Raw genomic sequence first — 19,608 nt, forward strand, 5'->3', positions numbered from 1 at the left:
AGAAGTGACTGGATAGCACTACCTTTATCAACATCTCTGTTTTCAGAGTTGTATCTGTTTGCTTCACTAACATTTTTTGCTATTTTTTTCTACTAAATTGCCAATTCGATAGGTCTATGCGTGAGCTGGGTTGTCTTGCTGTCACCAACAGTATTGTTAAATTCCACCGGAGAATCATTATTACTTGTGATCTAAAATTCAAGCAGTGTTCTACCTTGTTTATTCATCTCCACAAGTTGAGTCTGTAGGGATGGCAGTTAGGGAAAAAAATCTTAAAAAACTGAGCTGTTTGATCAGGAAATGAACGCAATAGACACAATGCTAAAATGTTAGTTTCTAAAGGCACTTTTCAGAGTACAAAAAGTTGTTACTGCCTTTACTACAGGACTTTATTACTCTATTTAGTATTGAAATTGTTTGCCATTTTCTAGTATTCTTTTCAGAATCAAATATAAATAGGCAAGTAGATAAGAAGCAAAGCCTGCTTCAGACACGGGACTTCTCTTATTATATATTTGGTTTAGATAGCAAAGTTCATTTTAAAAGTAAACTCAGATATCCTTGCTTTGAGCATAAAATATTGAGAATACTACTTTTTCTATTCTTGCATAGTGAAAATATATTTATCTGTGACAAAGATTAGTTCTGATTTTGTTTAATCACTTTTCTATAATTTGTGTATGTATATAAAAATAGTATAATTCCATCTGCATATTGTTTCAGACTACTGTTAGTCACTTTTTTATGCCATATCTAATCTGTCTCCCGTGGAAGATCCTTTCCCAGACCAGAGTTCAGACTTGGAAACTAGTGCAGCATTCCTCTAAAACTGGATCAAATCAGATTTATGCATATATACTATCTTATACTTTGCAAGATGTACATATATATCAGGAATCCTGCTAAATAATATTTGTTCAGCTTATATTTGTGTTTTCTGGGTCTATGTGAAAGGCCTCTGTGAGCTAGGTTTTTCTTAGTCACCAGAGTGCCTCAGTCTGGTGTGTTGATGAAAAGCATATTAAAGATTTAGACACACATCTTGTACCTAAATCCGAAAGAGAACTAGATACTTTTAATCTCTGAGTGAGGATCTGGTTCAAATTACTTGTTTTAGTACCTCTGCATAGTTACTGCAATGTAATACAAACTTTCCAGTGTCTAGCTGTTTCAGTGTTGTATGTTGGAAACAAATTACACAAACTAAGCCTTTACAGCATAAGAATTTTTTAAAATATAATTTATTTTTGTACCATTATACAGAATGAAGCAGGATTTTTGGGAAAAAATCATTTAGTGACTTACCAGAGTCTCTGCGAATCAGTTCCAAACTTTAGTGGGATTGAGAGGCAGTAACGATGTACCAATACGATGCATGCTGGAGTTGTGTTAGTGGGAAGCAATGCAATGAAGGACTGGATGTTGTGGGACCTGAAAAATAAGTAAAGCTAGTCTTGTCTTGTTTCCCCCCTCTGAGCACATATTAAATGTAATAAACATTTTGTGCAGAATACCTTCTTCCTGCTTTTCCTTAAAATATTTTCTATATAAACCTGCATAAGAAATTGATATGAATTTTAAACATGTTCTGCTAATACTCTTCCTCTTAAGAGGCGTTGGTTAATTATTTCCTGTTTTTGTACCAGAGCTATAATGGAGGCACATTATTTTAAAACACTTCCAAAATGTACAGAAGTGTAACAATAGCTGTGACCTTAGAGAATAAGGTCACACCCAGGCCCATTTCCTGTTTTGTTCTTGGGGAAACTTGGGGAAAGGTTTCACTAAATACTGGATAATACTAAGGAACCATCTTTACTGCAAATGGTGGTGGTCGGGGTTATGTATAATAAATACTATTTGAAGGTTTAGATTTAACAAACCACACAATTTAGGATTTAGAAGTTTTCCTTCTAAACTTTTTTTTATCTAACTCCTTTAAGAGTATATACAGTGCTTGAATAGGCTCTGGCTTTTCTTTTTCCTGATTGATAGATCAGGAAGTTCCAATAATGTAGAACTGCAACTCTCAAATCTACATATTGTTGAATCAAGTTTTTGGAGGTTGAAAAGGGAGAGAGGGGTGTGCTTGTGTGTGGTATGAAGAGACACACAAGTGTCTGAGGCCCTTATAGATGGGACCACGTCCTCTGTTTGCTTGTGCAGTGTAAGCTTTATGTTTGCAGATCTTAAACAAAACAATAAACAAAATCAAATTTGCAATGGAGTACAAATAAAATTAGAAATACAAAAAGTATCCCCACACTAATCGTCTTGTGTCTTGAAAGTGGCAATCTTGTTTTTTTCCAAAGTCTCTGGGCAGTGGAAGTACATCAATGCAATGTAACTCTATGAGGTGGTATGACTTTATTTTAGCAGAGAAAATGTGTGTGGGGCTCAGGTTTGGTAATAGAGGGCATTAAATATCTGATCCACTTTAATACAGGACATTTGTTGTGTTCTAAAGTGTTAAAGAGCTTTTTGAAGGACTGGAGAAAACTGTTTTAAAAGCTCAAAATAATTACTTTGTAGTACGAATGTGTATAGCTACTCTAGATCATCAGGGTATTTACTATAAACAACTCCTAACCCAGCCAGGGATTTTGGTTTCTGTAGGCTTTGGTCATTCAGTTGTCCAACATAACTTCCCAAATAAAATCAGGAAAGCTCACTGACTTGAAAAATTTTAAGATTTGTTAAACTTGCTAGCCTTTTTGATCAACGTTTTAGTGTTAAATCTGCTCAGGCTGAAAGAGGATCAGAATATAAATAGGGATTCCGGAGTGGCAAGTAAATGATCTCTCACTATTTGTGGTTTTTAAGGAGTCAATAATGACTATGCACACACTGCTTAGGTCATGCATAGTTTCACTGAGCTAGGAAGTTTTTACCATTGTGCTGCAGCGTATCCTGAATATGTAAACAACTCCACTATTCATTCTGAGTTGCTGCTTTGCAGTAGTGACTTTCCTTTCCTTCCGTTCCCTTCACAGAGAACAGAAACACATTTGCCTGGCCCAATTTAAAGAAGAGTTTATTAAAGATGAGCATGTAAATTACCACTTCACTATAACATTAGTTTTACCAAAATCAAACTGGTATGAAATATGTCGGAGTGTTTCAGAGTAATATTTTAATGTACCATGAACATGTTTTTTCAACATAAGTTTAGACACCTAATATCTCACATGAATAGCCTCGTTAGCTTAAATGGAAATACTCACGTGAGTAAAATTACACATGTGACTGCAGGATTGGAGCCTGAATTTGTATAAGTGAATCACCAATCCTGTTAATTTCCCAAAAGTATTAATCGTATTATTTATTAATGTCACTTTTATATCTCTTAGCGAATAGAGGTGTAAGATTGTGTAGGGTTGATCGCAGTAGGGATGTAGAAAACCCTAGTTCTTTTTTTTTTTTTTCCCCTGAAGATATGGAGGCATCTTTTTTAATACTATCAGTCGTTCTAAGTTTAAAAAAAAATTACTTTTTACACATGGAATACTTGTGGGTAAACACTATTTTTGAATCCTACTGGCTGTCCCTGATTTAAGGGCTGGCCTACACTACAGTGTTTTGTTGAAAAAATCAGCTTTTGGAGACAAAACGGTGGTGTACACACTTCAAAGCTCCCCCCACAGACAAAACTCCCCTGGTTTGGCAACAAAATAAAACCACCTTGACAAGAAGTGTAGAGCTCTTTGCAGCAAAGTTAAAGCGACAAAGCATCAGTGCAGATGCTGCATGCTGTAACTAGGCTCCAGGAACGATCCCACAGTGAGCACCCTGACTGCTCTGCTCTTGTGGTTTTGAACTTTGCTGCACATTGCCCTGCATTCCAGCTACACAGATATGCACCCCTCCCCTTTCAAAGCCCCAGGAAGTTTTGAAATTGCTTAGCCTGGAGAGCTCACACAGCTATTGCCTAGCTGGGCATGCATGTTCCGTCAGCAAATGCAATCCTTCCTGGCCTGCAGGGGAGGGGCTGGATTATTCACCTGGGTCTGTGGGGAGACGAGGCTGTGGGAGAACTCCAAGGGATTCAGTTCTGCTCTCCTACGGCAGGCATACAGGCACAGTGTGGGCTGCTGCTGTGGGAGAGATGGGGAGAGACTCCTGAGTGCTGTGCAGAGCCAGGGAGGCGGGGGCTGATGTCAGGGCGTCCTCCTGCTGGTGTACAGGTATCTACTGAGGTGCAGGGGACAGAGGGACATTAGCTTCTGCCTCAGGACTGGTTGCTTCCGAATGCTGTCTGAACTTAGAGACAGCGTGTGAACGCACTCGTCCCCCAACACTCGCTCTCTCTTCTCCCCCTCTTCCCCCTTCTGTGGGCTTCTTGTGTTTGTTGAGCAATGTCAGTTTGATTGACAGGGCAGTTGAAAAATGGCTGTCAATCTAGTAAGATGCCCATGGAATGATGGAACTCCGAAACCTCCATCATATGATGCTGTGCCTGCCCCATGAAGCATTGCAAACCCTTCCCAAAGTACCGTGCCTGCAGTTGCACAGTGGGATGGCTACCCACAGTGCACTGTTCCCTGTGTCGATGCAAGAGCTGGTAGAGTGAATGCACTCCACTGACACAAGGAGCATAGTGAGGACATGCAACAGTGGTTTAATTACAGTGGTGGTTGTATGCAGTCATAACTTGCGTTGAAAAAATTCTGTACTGTAGACAAGGCCTTAGAATCAGATTTTACCACATGAATAGTTTTTTGGAAATAGGTTGAATACCCCTATCAGAATGCTGCTTCTTTTGTAACCTCATTAGTCTCTGCATACTTAGTATAAGAGTAACAAAACTTAGAGAACATCAGAATATGTTTAACTTTTCTGGAGGGGCAGGAATGAATGATGTTTAGATCATTAATTTTATTTACCTTTCTCTAGTATCTTTATTAAGTGAAAACTTCTTGAAATTATTTTAAAACTACTGCAAGATGGAAAGAGACTTCAAGTTTTAAACTTGAATAATTGATTGAAAATAGAAAATACTACTCATTAGCGCCAATATTTTGGTTAATTTGTATAAAAATACTAATTTGAAGCTGTCATACTAGTTGAGAGGTAAATCAGTGTGGAAACATTGATACGGTTCTTCAGAACAATAATATGACCTTGCAAACATTGGAACACAGTTGAAATAGGTTAAGGCTTGTTGTAATGGTTTAACTAACGGTGTGTTTTTTAAACCAGTTAAACTAGTGCAAATGGTTATGTGGACATTCTTACTTTGATTTAATATAAGGCAGTTAGGAATTGGATTAAGCTAAACTGAAATAAGTGACTCTTAAACCAAAGTAAGTGTGCTCACATTTGTTTACACTTGTTTAATAAAGTTTAAAAAACAGATTTAAGTTAAACCAGTTCAGTTTTCTCATGTAGGCAAAGCCTTAGGGCAAGTCTACACTTTAAAATGCTGCATCAATGCAGCTGTGCCGCTGTAGCGCTATAATGAAAACACTCTAAGCCAGGAGTGTCAAACTCATTTGCTATGGCGGGCCAGATTTGAATGAAATGTACTTCAAGTGGGCCATACATACATAAATTGAAATACTAGGCACTTTTAGAGCGCTGTGTCTCGTGCACACAGCGCTCCACGTGCTGCCACCAGAGTACACAGATCTCGTGGCAGCGAGCAGCGCCACGAGATGTCGTGTCGTCGTACTCCCTGGTGGCAGCGTGCCCTGCTGTGAGGTCTCGCGGTGTCGTACTCCCTGGCGGCAGCGTGCGATGCTGCCAGAGAGTACAACACCACCAGATGTTGCGGCAGTGCGCGCTGCCGCCAGGGGCTGGACCAAAAAGGTTGGCAGGCCGTATCCGGCCTGCGGGCTAGATGTTTAACACCCCTGCTCTAAGCTAATAGGGGAGAGCTCTCCTGTTGGCGTAGTTATTCATCTCCCTGAGAGGCGGCAGCTATGTTGGTGGGAGAAGTGTTCCTGACAACATAGCGCTGTCTACATGGATGGTTAGTTCAGTATAACTACATCGCTTAGGAGTGTGGATTTTTCACGCCCCTGAGTGACATAGTTAGACCAATATAGGTCTGTTAGACCTGACCTTTAGTTACTGACATCTAGCTTAATGTTCTGCCTGACTTCAAATATTAAGTATAGAGCATGCTCTCAACCTCCTCATACTTCTGTATAACAATAGTACACATGTGAAGTGTAGACGGCATTATTGAAGTCTCTCTCAGAATAGCATCCTTATTTTTACCAACACAGAAAAGATGCCTGCCCGTAGCTATCTGGCTGACAATAATGTGCTTAAAGTTTAGTTCAGCCAGGCTAAGAGTATAATTTAGTATATTGATAATATTTACAATGAACTATTGATATTCATGGCACATCATAGAACAAAAACTGATTTCCTGCCCAGAAGAACTTTCATCCAATTACAGAGACTCAGTCAACTTAAATAAATCTTCTCTGAAATGTTTTATCCTTCTCTTAAAAGTAGCACATAAGATTACTAGAACTGAAACGTTAGCCAAATACTTTTGTCATTTATGCATTACAAAACTGTCAATCAATTTAGCTATTTTCCCTTTTCTTTTGTGTGGGTTCAGGGTTTTGGAACAGGGGAGGGAAAACATATTTAAAATAGGAAAATTTGATAGTAAAACCATCAATTGTGGGACTCTCACAAGTATAGTATCTGATAATACTTGCATTTAACCTTTTTTTTTTTGTAAAAATAAAGTTGCTTAGCATGTAAGTTGACTCTTTCTAGGAGGAAATACCACAGGGACCAGGGCATGCAGGCGCACACACAGTGATTGCAATTTTTAATATTTGATTTTAGTTATTTTCAGAAAGTATGCACATCAGACTGGTGGTCACTACTTTTCATCTTTCACTAATAATGCTTATTGTTGTTGCACTGGGGGGAGTAAAGTAGGAAACTGATGATAAATTAAAGTAGTAATAGCCTAGAAAAGTTTTATAGCACTTGAAATATATTATAATTATGACCTAGAATTTATGTATTTAAAGTAAGAAAGTCAAACCTGTGCATGTAATGAATGGAATAGAAATGTATGGTATCCAGTTGAAAATAATTGTTTTAGATAATTAAAAATCTCCCTGGTAAACATCAAGTACTTTATTTCTTCCGGGAGAATCCAGATGTAGTTAGTTACTCTTGAAATAAAGATTGTTAATGAAATATCAAGTTGACTTTGTCACCTATTGGAAGCATGAGAAAATCAGTGTTTGAAAAATTAAATAGGTGTTGATAGAGCTTCTAGTACATGATTATATCTGGGGTGGAGAAATGGGAGGGGAATCTCATAACTATAGTAACTGCTTCAAACTTATTAAAGGGAACTTTGATGTCCTTTCCTAAGAACATCCTGAGGTGCATTCATTTGTTTGTAAACTACTTGAAGCCAGAACCTCCCATTCTTAGCTTGTAAAGGTACAAAACTTGGTAGTTTGTCATCTACTATGTTTGTCTGCCTTGTTTGTTTAGATTGCAATCTCTCCAGGCAAGGCTACTTTATATGCTTTGGATGTATAGTTCTTAGCACAGTGGGACCATGATCCTGATTAAGGTCCCTAGGTGGTATCACAGTACAAATTAACTTTGCTGGTGAAAACAGACACAGATTAAGCGAATTCACCAAGAACATTCTGCTTCAGTGGAAATTCTGAACTTGAGTTACTGGCTTCAAATTCTGTGCATTGACTATTAGACAACCTTCACCTCTAATCAAAATTGTCCTATGAATTTGTCTTGTGCAAACTTCTGCATTATAGTAATATTTAGTGTAAAAATAGGGCCTACAGCGGTGTCACAGTTTTTTTTGTTGCCAAATTGGGTGGAAGAGGCTGAAACTTTACACTTAGAGAGGTCTGCAAGTGAAAAACAAAGCTAAAAATCAACATGTATTCATTAATAGATCTTTCTAAGTTGCAGTTGGTGTTTCTGTTCACAATTGCTTTGTAAACGGTCCATGATGCACAATGCTGCTGATGGCAATATGTAGCTTAGCTCCTGCAAAATGTCTTATAATATTTAGTAGTGGGAATCTCCCTCAGACAAGCCTGTTAATGAGAATAGAGTTAATTTACGTACAGTGCTTAGAAATGGTGTCTAGACAATGGAAATTAATTCCCCCCCCCACTTTTTTTTTAAATTGGCAGATTTTCTTTGCCCGTGCTGTAACAGTGAGAAAGAAACAGGTTCAAGAGGATGAGTGAACTGGAACAATTACGGCAAGAAGCAGAGCAGCTGCGGAATCAAATCAGAGTAAGAATTGCTACTTCCCCAGCTCTTAATTCTCTCAGAGGAAAAACATGGTGGACAAAATGGAAATATCAAGAAGTGTCTATGTACTGATGTTTAAATCATGCAACACTTAAAATCTTTTCACAGAGGATAAAGTAAATAAAAGGTTCAAGAAGCTTGAAACGCCATCTAGCTTTTTTTACTGTTCTGTCTAGTATTGCAATTTAGTATGATATGGAGTATGGCACAGTGTTTTGGAGTCCTGTGGTATGGAGTTACATAACTTCCAATGCCCAGGAAAAACAAGAGTGAATTAGACACTGATAATGAAAATTTTTAACTTTTTTGGACCATGACTTGGGAATCATGGGTTTCATTGCAGGTTCTGGAGGGAATGTTCTCTAATGGTCACGGATCTTACTGCTTGTTTCTCACAAGCCTGACCCCATTCTGTCCTTGTCTTGACCCACCCCCCTTTCTGACCCAGGCTCTTCTTCCCAGTCTTTTCACATAGCCACCCCCAGTCTCTATTTCAGTGCTACCGATCTGATTGCCATTCTCCCTCACTGGATTTGTCATACTCCTCATCCCAATCTCTCCTGGTGGCCTTGCCCATCCATCCCCAATCTCAGTCCCCTCCCAACCTTTGTCATAGTCTGTTTACTCCCACTGTCCACTCTGGTCTGTTGTATCTGCTCTGCAGTCCAGTCAAGCAGTTTCCTCCTGTTTGCTGCCTGGCTGCCAGCAGAAGGAGTACCGAAAGCACAGGAGAACCCATTTCCTTGTTCTAGGTTCTGATGCACGACCCACAGTAGCCCATGGTAGCAATTGCAGGGAAAGTCCTGATCATCCTTTACGGTCCTGGGATAGAGCATGCACAGCGCCCAGGAATCTTGAGAATTCAGTGGTCAAACTCTTAAGTAGTCTCTTGAGTGTGTGAATTGTGGCTTTTGAGTGGTTTATAATTGGCTAAATTTGGACAGTTTTTCATAGGAACAGCAATAAACACAACCTTGACACCAGGGCAATGCAACCCCCGACACCACCCGATTTCAAACCCTTGCTCCAAAGTATAGAGCTTTAGAACATTTCAGTGAAATGATTGTATGAATTTATTTAACATGGGCAAAACTTAAATTTAATTTTTTCCTTAACCTTGTTCTCAAACAGCAGAACCTTTTTGCTGAAATTAAAAAACTTTGCCTGAGGAGTCTGGAAATCTTCAGCATGAACTGTTAAAGTTCAGCAGAGTTATAAGCAATTGGAAAACCAAGTTTTAAAGTTGTCTGATATTTCCCATTATAACTATAGGCAGTAGTGCCAACTTTGGCTAAAATGTTAATAATAAAAAAACAGTTCTCGTCTAGTTAAAAGATCACATCCAAAATAAATTCAGTATTGGGCCTCTTCAGCTATTGCAACTAAACAATGAGTTTAATTGCTCATCTTAAATATCCAGTATGTTTCTTCTTGTGAGTGGAAGGATTCCTGAACATTATGGGATTTGTTGCTTTGGTATTTTAAACTGTTTCTGATTCATAATTTCAATATTTTTAAAATATTTCTATAGTTTAAACGCTGTAAGAAATGGGTTGAGGTGACCTAATCATCTCTTGAGCTTGTTTTTGGGAAGAAAACAATTAAGGGCAGCTTACCTCACTTTGTTTTGTTTTTAAAGTGGGAGGTCAAAATATACAAACTACTTTAAAAGAACGTTATTAAGGTTGCAAAGTCAACAACTAGGAAGCTAGGAAATGCCAGAAATAAAGTTGCTTTGTGTTTGCACTGACTGATTACATGACCACTTAATTTTTTTTCACATTGGACCCCCCTCATATCCACCCTCGTCCATCTATTTCAGTCCACAGGCTTGCCCTGTCCTGGAGATGAATCAGAGTTATGTAGTGAAGGAGACTGTCTGTCTGTACTATGCCTGCTTTATTTGTTGCAGAAGTTGGATGGTACGTAGTGAATAAGGCACAGGGTTGCAGGAAGACGAGCTGCTTAATGCAGTTGCAGGCTGCCCCGGAGAATTAGATTCTCTCCCTGCTTTTGCCACAGAGTTCCTATCCAAGGCCGGCCTTAGGGAAAATAGTGCCCTGGGCAAACTTGTATTTTGGCACTTCTAGCCCCCACTGCCTCCCTGGGCTCCCCACCCATCCCCCCAGTGCCCTGCTGCTCCCCTCCATTGCCCCAAGCGTATGGCCTCACACCCCAGGCCTGCCTCGCTCATTGACTCTTGACCATGGTGCTCACTGATCACAGTGCCCATCCGTAAGGCTGGCCCTGGGCTCTGCTGCTGTCTGGGCTAGGTGTGGGGTATTTGCAAGCACAGTGGGCAGCATTTCCTCCTGGGCCACTGCTTGCCACAGGGACAGAGTTCACTTGCAGTCCCGGAGGATGCGGGGGGGAAGAGCCCCCTGGCTTGCAAATTGCAGAGACAGAACTAGGAGCCAGGCTGGGAAACCAGGTGGGGTGGCGAGCAAGGGTCCTCTGGATGGGAGCAGGGAGGCAGGCACATTAGACTGCACCCTGCAGGCAGTGAGAGGGAGTCCAAGCCTCTTGCCCCGGCACCCTGGGTGGTTGCCCATGTTGCCCACCCCGAAGGCCGGCCCTGTTCCTGTCTGATGCTGGACTAGTCATGTAAACCGGACTAGTCACAGGTGGTCACTAATTGCGTGTTCATCATTTTCTGGGTATCTAAAGTGAGAGCCTGGGGTCTGATTTACAGAGGCGCTGAGACTCACAGCTGCAGCTGAAATCAATGGGAGCTTTGCTTTGAACATATGAAGTGCTGTCTAATGCTACATTCTCTGAAAAGTCTGGTCCTATGCCTCTCATATTGGGCACCCAAAAACAGTGGGCACTTTGACCTTAATCTCCCTTTGCCTACGCTCCCCATGTGTAAAATGGTGTAATGCCATCTTACCTCGTGGATTTTGTAAAAAATAAATTCATTATAGTGATGAGTACGATAGGAAAAATCCACAAGGAAATTGATCATTGTTTTCAGAGCAAGGTTTGAATAGCGTGCAGTAAATAGAACGTGGGGCCACATAGAACAATGAGGAGAAAACAAAATATTGAATAATTTGCTCATTCATTGAGCGCTATCCATCCTGTGCACTGAATGAGGCAGGCGTGCTGTGGAAAAAGTAGTGTGTGTGAACATGTAATTGAAGACTATATCATAATGCATACACACATGGGGTTTTCCTCATGGAGGTATGTTTGGGGGGTTACTATACTGGTACAAAGCACAGGTTTACTGATATAAGCTGCATCCACACTAGGAATGCTTTGCCAGTATAACTATATCAGTGTATTGTACTAGCAAAGCAGTCCTAGTTTGGATGTAGTTTATACCAGTAAAACTGTACTTTTGCCAATATATCTTATTCCAGGGTCCCTCTTCCCCTGCCTCCCCACCCCAAATGAAATAAGCCTGCAAAAGCACAGATTTGCAGTGCTGGCCCTACTTGTTTTGTTTCCACCCTTGCCAGCATTGTCTTATCCCCTTTTCTTATCATCCTCAGCCCATATTTTGGATCTTTACCCAAATACTGCATAATAAAAGGACTACTCTAAAGTGTCTTTGGATTTGCCACTTAGCCCTTGACATGTAGGCAGAGTAGTCCAGTATCAAAATAAAAGGCAGTCTCACAAGATCAAAAAGAGGTTGACTTGGTACTTGTCTAGATATAAATTACATGAAAGCAAGCATGGCAGCTGTTTTTTGTTGCAATACTTCAGATTTCTTAGACACTATAACATGTTCACATGAATGGAATGGGGCAGGAACATTGACCATAAGGATTCTTAGGTGCTTTTTTTAAACAATGAAGTTTTGTTTTCCATCAGAGATTTTGGAAAAGTCTTGGTGTAAAATAAGTCTTCTATAGGTAACTTTTTCAGTTGATGTATAATGTAATAGTGTTCCAGCTTCATATTAATTATTCATTTCTTTGTTTCAGGATGCCAGAAAAGCATGTAGTGATACAACTCTTGCTCAGGTATATCATTTTTTTTTTTTATATTGGGAACTAGCCTCTACGAGGCAGTAGGTCTCTTCATTGATTATAGCATGCTTGCTATGATGACTTAAAAACCCCCAAAAAACGAAGTGCAACTGGAAGTATACTGCTTAGTGCACTATTTACACTTGTGAAATTGAAGCAATAATTAAAAGGGGGGGGAAAAGTAAGACCTTTACAGGCATTATTTGCAGCTAGTCAAAAAGCTCTGAAGCTGCGAGAGACCTGGATACTACAGTGATATGTATCCAATACCTTGGATAGATTTCTTAATTATACATTAATATAAATATACACATTTTCCTTAATTCACCTTTTAAAACATTTCATAAAACTATACGGCACAACAGTCTGCATTTGAGAGTTGCTCCCCCTTCCCTATGTGTAAACTGTCCATTTTATTTGGAAACTGAAGTTTTTCATTTAAAATCCAGCTCTGGCATTTTAGATTGCAGTTGCAAGGCTGCTGAAAAGTGACACTAAATGATCCTTTTCTTCTGGGGCTATTGTTCTGAGTCTGTGAATTGTCAACATACATAAAGCTTTAATGTAAAAATAAAATTCACACCTAATACATACAGAAGCTCCATCTACAGAGTGCCTGAAGCACCGTCTGAAACACTTAGAGCAGCAACTGTCATTGAGTTCACTGATACCCTGATTTTTTTGCAAAACCTCTTGACTGGCTGCAATATCACATCATTATGCACTATTTCTGTAGAAATGATAGTCCCTGTTGTATGTCCAAATTCTAATGGTGCAAAATATTTGAGTTCCTGGCAGTTTGAGTTGTACATGTTTATGACAATCTGAGAGACACAGAATAATTGGTTTGTGTTTTTCCTGCTCAGATCACCACAAGTCTGGACTCAGTGGGTCGAATCCAAATGCGAACAAGACGTACACTGAGAGGTCACTTAGCTAAAATTTATGCTATGCACTGGGGATCTGATTCAAGGTTTGTACAAGTGATTCTTGCATTTGGGGGCACAGTGACTCCTTTTCTAGCTCTTGAAAGAATTAAAGGCTTACTAGAGAGACAACGTGGGTGAGCTAATACCTTTTTGTTGGGCCAACTTCTGCTGTTGAAAGAGACCAGCTTTTGAGCTTACTCAGAGCTCTTCTTCAGGTCTGGGAAAGGTACTTAGAGGACTTGTCTTCACACACAACACTACAGTGGCACAGCTACCCTGCTGTAGCACTTCTGTGAAGATGGTGCTACACCGGTGGGATAGCTTCTCCTGTCGGTGTAGTTAGCTACTGCCTCTCACAGATGTGGATTATATTGTTGGGAGAAGCTCTCTCCTCAACATAGCACTGTCTGCACCAGAGGTTAGGTCAGTATAACTGCATCACTGCGGGGTGTGGATTTTTCACACCCCTGATAGAGGTAGTTTTACCAATCTGTCTACTGTGAAGACCTGGCCAGAGTGTCTCAGCTAAATAAAAGGTGGAATAGATTGTTAAATATGAGGAATTATCACATTGTAAGAGACCAAAGTGAAGTAGGCAGTTGACACGTCTGCAGTTGTAGGACAAAGGAGGGTTTGTGGGTTACAGATTGTTGTAATGAGCCATAAATCCAGTGTCTTTATTGAGTTTGTCAGTTACAGGAAAATCCAGATATCTTGGGGATGTCTACATTGCAGTTAAAAACCCATAGCTGGTCTGTGTCAGCTGCCTGAGGCTCCTCAGGCTCCGGCTAAGGGGCTGTCGACGCTACAATTAAACAGTCCCTTAGCTTGATTCAGTTGGCACGGGCCTGCTGGGCGTGTCTAATTGCAGTGTAGACAGACTTTCAGTCTTCAGACACCCTTGAGGGTCATGTATCATAGAAAATTGTGAGAATTTTTTGTAGTTCAGCCTGCCTTTTTAAAACCAGTTATGATCATACAGAAATAATGAAAAGGGAAGTCATTCCATTATAACGATATGTGCTTTCAGATTGTCTATTACAGATTCTTCAAATCTGAGAGCAGGGTGTATGATGGCACTTAACTTTAGAATTCTTTGTATTGCATTTTCCCTAAAGCTATGGAAGATCATATAGCTTGAAATTGTTGATTTATTGCAAATATATTTAATAGAGCTGTAAGGACGTTGAATAACTATTTTTCAGTGAATTAAAATGTGTTTTGTAAATCACAACAATAAATGTAGTCTGCCATGTTGTGCTGAAGCTAATTCAGTATAGTGCTGATTAGTATAAGAAATTCATAAAAATAATTGATTATCCATATGAGATGTAAATACATGCATAATGTGTTAGAGTGAGTCATTGGAAGTGTTTATCAAAAACTGTTCAAAATGCCTACAATACTCCCAGACTGCCAAAAGGTACACTTAAGTGAAGAAAACAGATGTGACTTGTTCATTAGTAAAAGGGTGACTCTGGAAGGCTTGTAAAATAAAAAATAGCTCCTTCCAAAAAGTTTTTTGAACAAGCAATAGCCATCTCAAGATATAGTAGGCATTCCAGAGGCTAATTGTACTTGGTGGTGATGTGTTCTGGTTTGTCTAGTTGAGGAGTACCTTCATTACGTTTATGACACTAAAACATTGAGTCTGAAGGATACAAACAACCAGTAGGAAGAGGTTATAAAATTTGTAAATAGCCTCAGCAGTTGTAAATGTCAGTTATTCTAGCCTGTTTCAATAGTGAAAGTTTATCCATGGATACAGGTAAGATTTTCTGCATGTAAAACCTTTGCAGCTGTCTGGCAACTTTTGGCCCTAGAAAGTTTAAAAATAGACAAAAGGAGAAAATGAAAAGGATTTTCTGAATCATTTGACATTCATGCATGGCTCTTGTCTATTTTGAAATTAAGTATGAGACAAGAAGTTAATGTTTCTGTTTTGTGGTTATCTTTAGGTTACTAGTCAGCGCTTCCCAAGATGGAAAATTAATTATTTGGGATAGTTATACTACAAATAAGGTAGAGTTGTTTATTATCCATCTGGTAATCTGTACACAAGTGACACTTGTTTTTGTTCCTTTCTCTTTTTTTCTTTTAGATGGATTGGGTCCTTTACTTTTTCTTCTTGAAGTGCTAACTAGCTTGCTTTCATTTTTTTTTTCTAATGGCCAGCTTTTTATTCAAAATGCATTTTAGGTGGGGTAATAATTATTTCTATATGTTGATCCTTTGCTTTTAATCACTGCAGCTCGCTTGCTCGGAGATCAGAATATTTAGTTTTTTTAATAACGCTCTGATAGCTTTCTCTAAGATCACTGGGGTGTGCTGCAGAAGTACTGTGGTTAGCATGAGGTCCCTTAGAGGCTTAGTGCTCCTGGTTTTCATTGGCCAAACACTTCAGTGTGGGCGGGAGGGGGAGAGAGATCTTTCTAAAAAATTATAACTAATAATTCCTTATTGTTGTTTTGCTGCTGTCCCCACCCTACTTGTGCTGTTGCTTCTGTGACATGTGCTTTACTGTTCTGTTGCAGAAGCAAACAACCTGAAAAGGTGAATCTCCCACTATCTTAGTAGCAGCTGCTGTAATGCTAAAGCAGTATTGCAAATAACTAGACTCAGGAGGTTGGACAAGAATGGCTATGGTTGAGTGTGACTGCCTAATATGTGGCATAGTTCTAATATGCCTTCTCTCTCTGAAGATGCATGCCATTCCTTTGAGATCTTCCTGGGTGATGACCTGTGCCTATGCGCCTTCTGGCAATTATGTCGCTTGTGGTGGATTGGACAACATCTGTTCCATATACAACTTGAAAACCAGAGAGGGCAATGTGAGAGTGAGCAGAGAGTTACCAGGGCATACAGGTCAGCTGCATTTTATTTCCATTTGTTTTTCTTTTTAGTCACAGTGAAACAGTCCCAAGCCTGCGCTGTTCACAGCATGCCCTAAAGCAGCGGTTCTCAACCTTTTTTTACAGAGTACCACTCGGGTCAGGTACAGTCGGGTCAAGTACCGCTTCACCTGACTGTACCTGACCCGAGTAAGACTCGGTAAATGGTGGGGTTGCGTTGAGGGATCGATGCCCTCCGCCGAAACCCTGCCGACGTTTCCCAGTTTTCGGCGGCAGAGAGGGTGGGACTTTCAGCGGTGGCGCAGTTTCTCTGCGGCGAAAGGGGGGGGAGGAAACGGCGGCGGAGGGGTTTATTAGCGGCGGCGGGGGGGGGGGGGGAAACGGCGGCGGCAGGGTTTATAGGCGGTGGTGAGAGGGGGATTCGGCGGCGAAATCAGCGATGAATTTTCCCTCGCGTACCACCAAGCCGTCTTCCGCGTACCACCGGTTGAGAACCCCTGCCCTAAAGTGAAAACAAGTCTTAACAGTTTGCAAAATGGAATATAGTCTAATCTTGGTTTTGATCACTTTTAAGAATCACTTAGTGTGTGTCACTCATTTTGCCTTTTGGATATTTACTGCTACAGTGGGTATGAAATTAACATTTGCCATTATTCTATTTCTAGGATACTTATCCTGCTGTCGTTTTCTAGATGACAACCAAATTGTTACAAGTTCAGGAGACACCACCTGGTGAGTTTTGCGGGTAAAAGGGTTGGTGGGGTTTTTTTGTTTTTATTTTGTTGTTTTTCAGTGCTTTGATTGTTTTTAGCAAAACTTGCAGAGATCCCATTATATTGCTAAAATATATCTGTTTTATCTGCAGTGCTCTTTGGGACATTGAAACTGGTCAACAGACCACCACATTCACTGGGCATACGGGAGATGTGATGAGTCTGTCACTAAGTCCAGACATGAGGACTTTTGTTTCTGGTGCCTGTGATGCCTCCTCCAAGCTTTGGGATATTCGAGATGGAATGTGCAGGCAGTCTTTCACAGGGCATGTATCGGATATTAATGCAGTTTGTGTAAGTGAGCATTTCTATTTACAAATAGAGAGTGAATAGACAATAAATGTAATTGTAAGTTTTTTCAGTTTATAATTCGCTTTTCAAAACATGTTAACGGTGGAGAGTTGTCACGTTTCTGATTTGACCACTTACAATGAATGTAGTTTCTTAGAATATGAGATCTTGATAACATAAGATCAACCACCTGCAATCTAGTTCATGACTATAGTCGTATATATCCTGTATGATATGGTTAAGAGATCTTGGAACAAGTCAGACTGTCCTTGTTTAGTTTAAGTTGTCTTCTTTGTTTGCTGCTCTATCCATCTTTACCTTCTTGCCCTCCTTTTCGTTCATATTGCTTGTCTGTCTATCCTTGAGTGATTGGATGTGTTTATTACACTAGGTATATGTACTAGAGACCTGCATGGATACAAAAATGTGGATCCGCATTCGATCCACATCCACCAGAATTAACTTGTATCCGAGCCGCGGTCTGCATTCTGTATATTATCTCTATCCGCATATGCATCCGCACCCTCAGCAGTAGTCACCAGTCAGCTGTTTGGTGGCCAGCCCTTCTCTTCCTCCTGTCCCATCAGCTGTGTTCCTCCTGACCACAGCCAAACAGCTGATCGGTGGTGGCCCTAGGGCTTGCCCCAGAAGGTGTAGGGGTCCCAGAACGTCACAGAATCTGTGACCATCCACATCCGATTTACAAGCCACAAAAAATGGTTTGCAGATATAAAATGGATATCCATGAATTTGCAGGGCTTTAACGTGTATGTGTTGTGCACCAGTTCCAGAGAATTTTCTCTAGCAGTACCTGTAGAGGCAACCACTCCTGCGCCTTTATGTCCCTCATGTTCCGAGCTGAGTATAAAGTGGCAGAGCTCCCCACCTCTTAATTCAGTTCCTTCTCACTATTGGTCAGAGCATGCTATCAGCTTGTTTTTTCTGCAAACATGCTGTTAGTGGGTCTCATTTTTGGATCTTCTGGAACCCTTTTACTTTTTCATTTATCTATTGTTCTTACTGTCAATAGACTCTGGGCTCTGCCCGATACTGAGGGAGCCCATGTCATTATCCCCTGGCTTCAAGCCTTGCTCCAGATGTCAAAGCCAATGCCCATGAATGATCCTTACTCTCATTGTTTGAAGCACTTGGATGAGGTCATGTAAGGTAAGGTTGTTTGATTTGCCTGAACTTCAAGATGAAAACTAAGAAGCAAAGAGAAGAACATCTTAGGTATGTCCTCATGGAGGCTTCCCTTTGCCTGGCATTAGAGCCATGTGTGTTGGATAGAGGGAATTCCTTGATCACTCCATCCAGGAGTGTTCCCTGTTTTTATTTGTGAACAGACAGGAGGAGATCCTCCTCATCAGGGCACTCCTCAAAGAGGTAACATTGCTTGCAGTTTCTTGAGCCTCTGAAGCCTAAGAGAATGTTAACTGTGCTCCGTACAGGATTCCTCACCCTCCGCGGCTAGCCACTTTGGTACCAAAGGTAGAATACATCCTTTGGTCCCTCGTTTCCTGCTGTCGCATTCTGGTGGTTCTCTCAGAGCAGAACTGTGCACTAGTGAGGGCAGCTGCTTCCTCAGTACAAACAGTGGAGCTGCTCCCCCTGCTCACAGTGGGGCAAAGGCCCATTTGAGTATGAGCCACCCTGGAGGACCCAGGATCAGCTGAGCCTCTCTGTACCGCCCTCCCATATCATTCAGATTGACAGCATTTTGCTATTGCACATGGTGCACAAATTGGCTTCCACACTGAGAATCTGTTACGGCTCCAGCAACTTCAGGTTCAGTGCTGCTTTCATTGGTCCCAATGCCTGCTCCAAGCCAAAGATAATTGCTTTGCCTCTGTGCATCATCCCGATAGCCAGGAAGCACCAAGATGGCTGCTGATACTGCAGGCTTCTTATAGATGACTTTCCCCATCTCTGGTGCTACCTGGTACCACTCCACCCTGGCCTTTGGAGTACTCATACTTCTCAGTCTGAAGTGGGTTTTGATATCTCCCACTTCAGGGAAACCAGGGTTTGTTCCCACTCTCATAAGAGCCATCCTGACGAGTAGATCAAAGGAATGGAGGGCCTAGCCTAGACAGTATCATACCAGCACCATCAGTGGCCCTACTAGGTACAGTGGGTGATGCCTGCGTCATCTAAATCCTTGTCTTCACTGCAGTACAGAAATTGATCCTGACAAAGGGAAGTCTCTCTACTGACAAACTACCAGAAGTCAGTACTAGACAACTGCTACACTATGGAAACATCCCTGAGGGGAGAAGTATCTCCCCAGGATACTGACATACTGTTTGAGGCTGATCTTAAGCTGCTTTGGACAGTCCTTCTACATTGGAAGTTTAAGACCAGCATCAAGAAGTTCTAACCTGTGTCCTCTGGCCACCTTGTCGTCATCTCCGAAAGAGACTGTGGGACTGGAGAGGTCTTCTCTGGTACCAGATTTTAAATCTGACCATGAGATCCTGAAAATGATGGCTACATCTTTGGGATA

The 19,608-nt window shown here is 40.8% G+C and overlaps 1 protein-coding gene across 1 annotated transcript in view; it reads left to right on the top strand.

Moving 5' to 3' along the window:
• GNB4 (G protein subunit beta 4) overlaps positions 1-19,608 on the top strand; it is a 109,487-nt gene that overhangs the window by 78,149 nt on the left and 11,730 nt on the right. Inside the window, exons 2-8 of the mRNA XM_067536485.1 lie at positions 8,154-8,259; positions 12,213-12,251; positions 13,124-13,230; positions 15,145-15,208; positions 15,889-16,051; positions 16,704-16,770; positions 16,904-17,105. Coding sequence (XP_067392586.1) covers positions 8,203-8,259; positions 12,213-12,251; positions 13,124-13,230; positions 15,145-15,208; positions 15,889-16,051; positions 16,704-16,770; positions 16,904-17,105 — 699 coding nt within the window. The 5' untranslated portion in view covers positions 8,154-8,202. The remainder of the gene's footprint in view (positions 1-8,153; positions 8,260-12,212; positions 12,252-13,123; positions 13,231-15,144; positions 15,209-15,888; positions 16,052-16,703; positions 16,771-16,903; positions 17,106-19,608) is intronic.

Source organism: Emydura macquarii, unplaced genomic scaffold (assembly GCF_026122565.2).
Source record: "Emydura macquarii macquarii isolate MOO-44397 ecotype Brisbane River unplaced genomic scaffold, CSIRO-AGI_Emac_v2 contig_3603, whole genome shotgun sequence".
NCBI lineage: Eukaryota > Metazoa > Chordata > Testudines > Chelidae > Emydura > Emydura macquarii.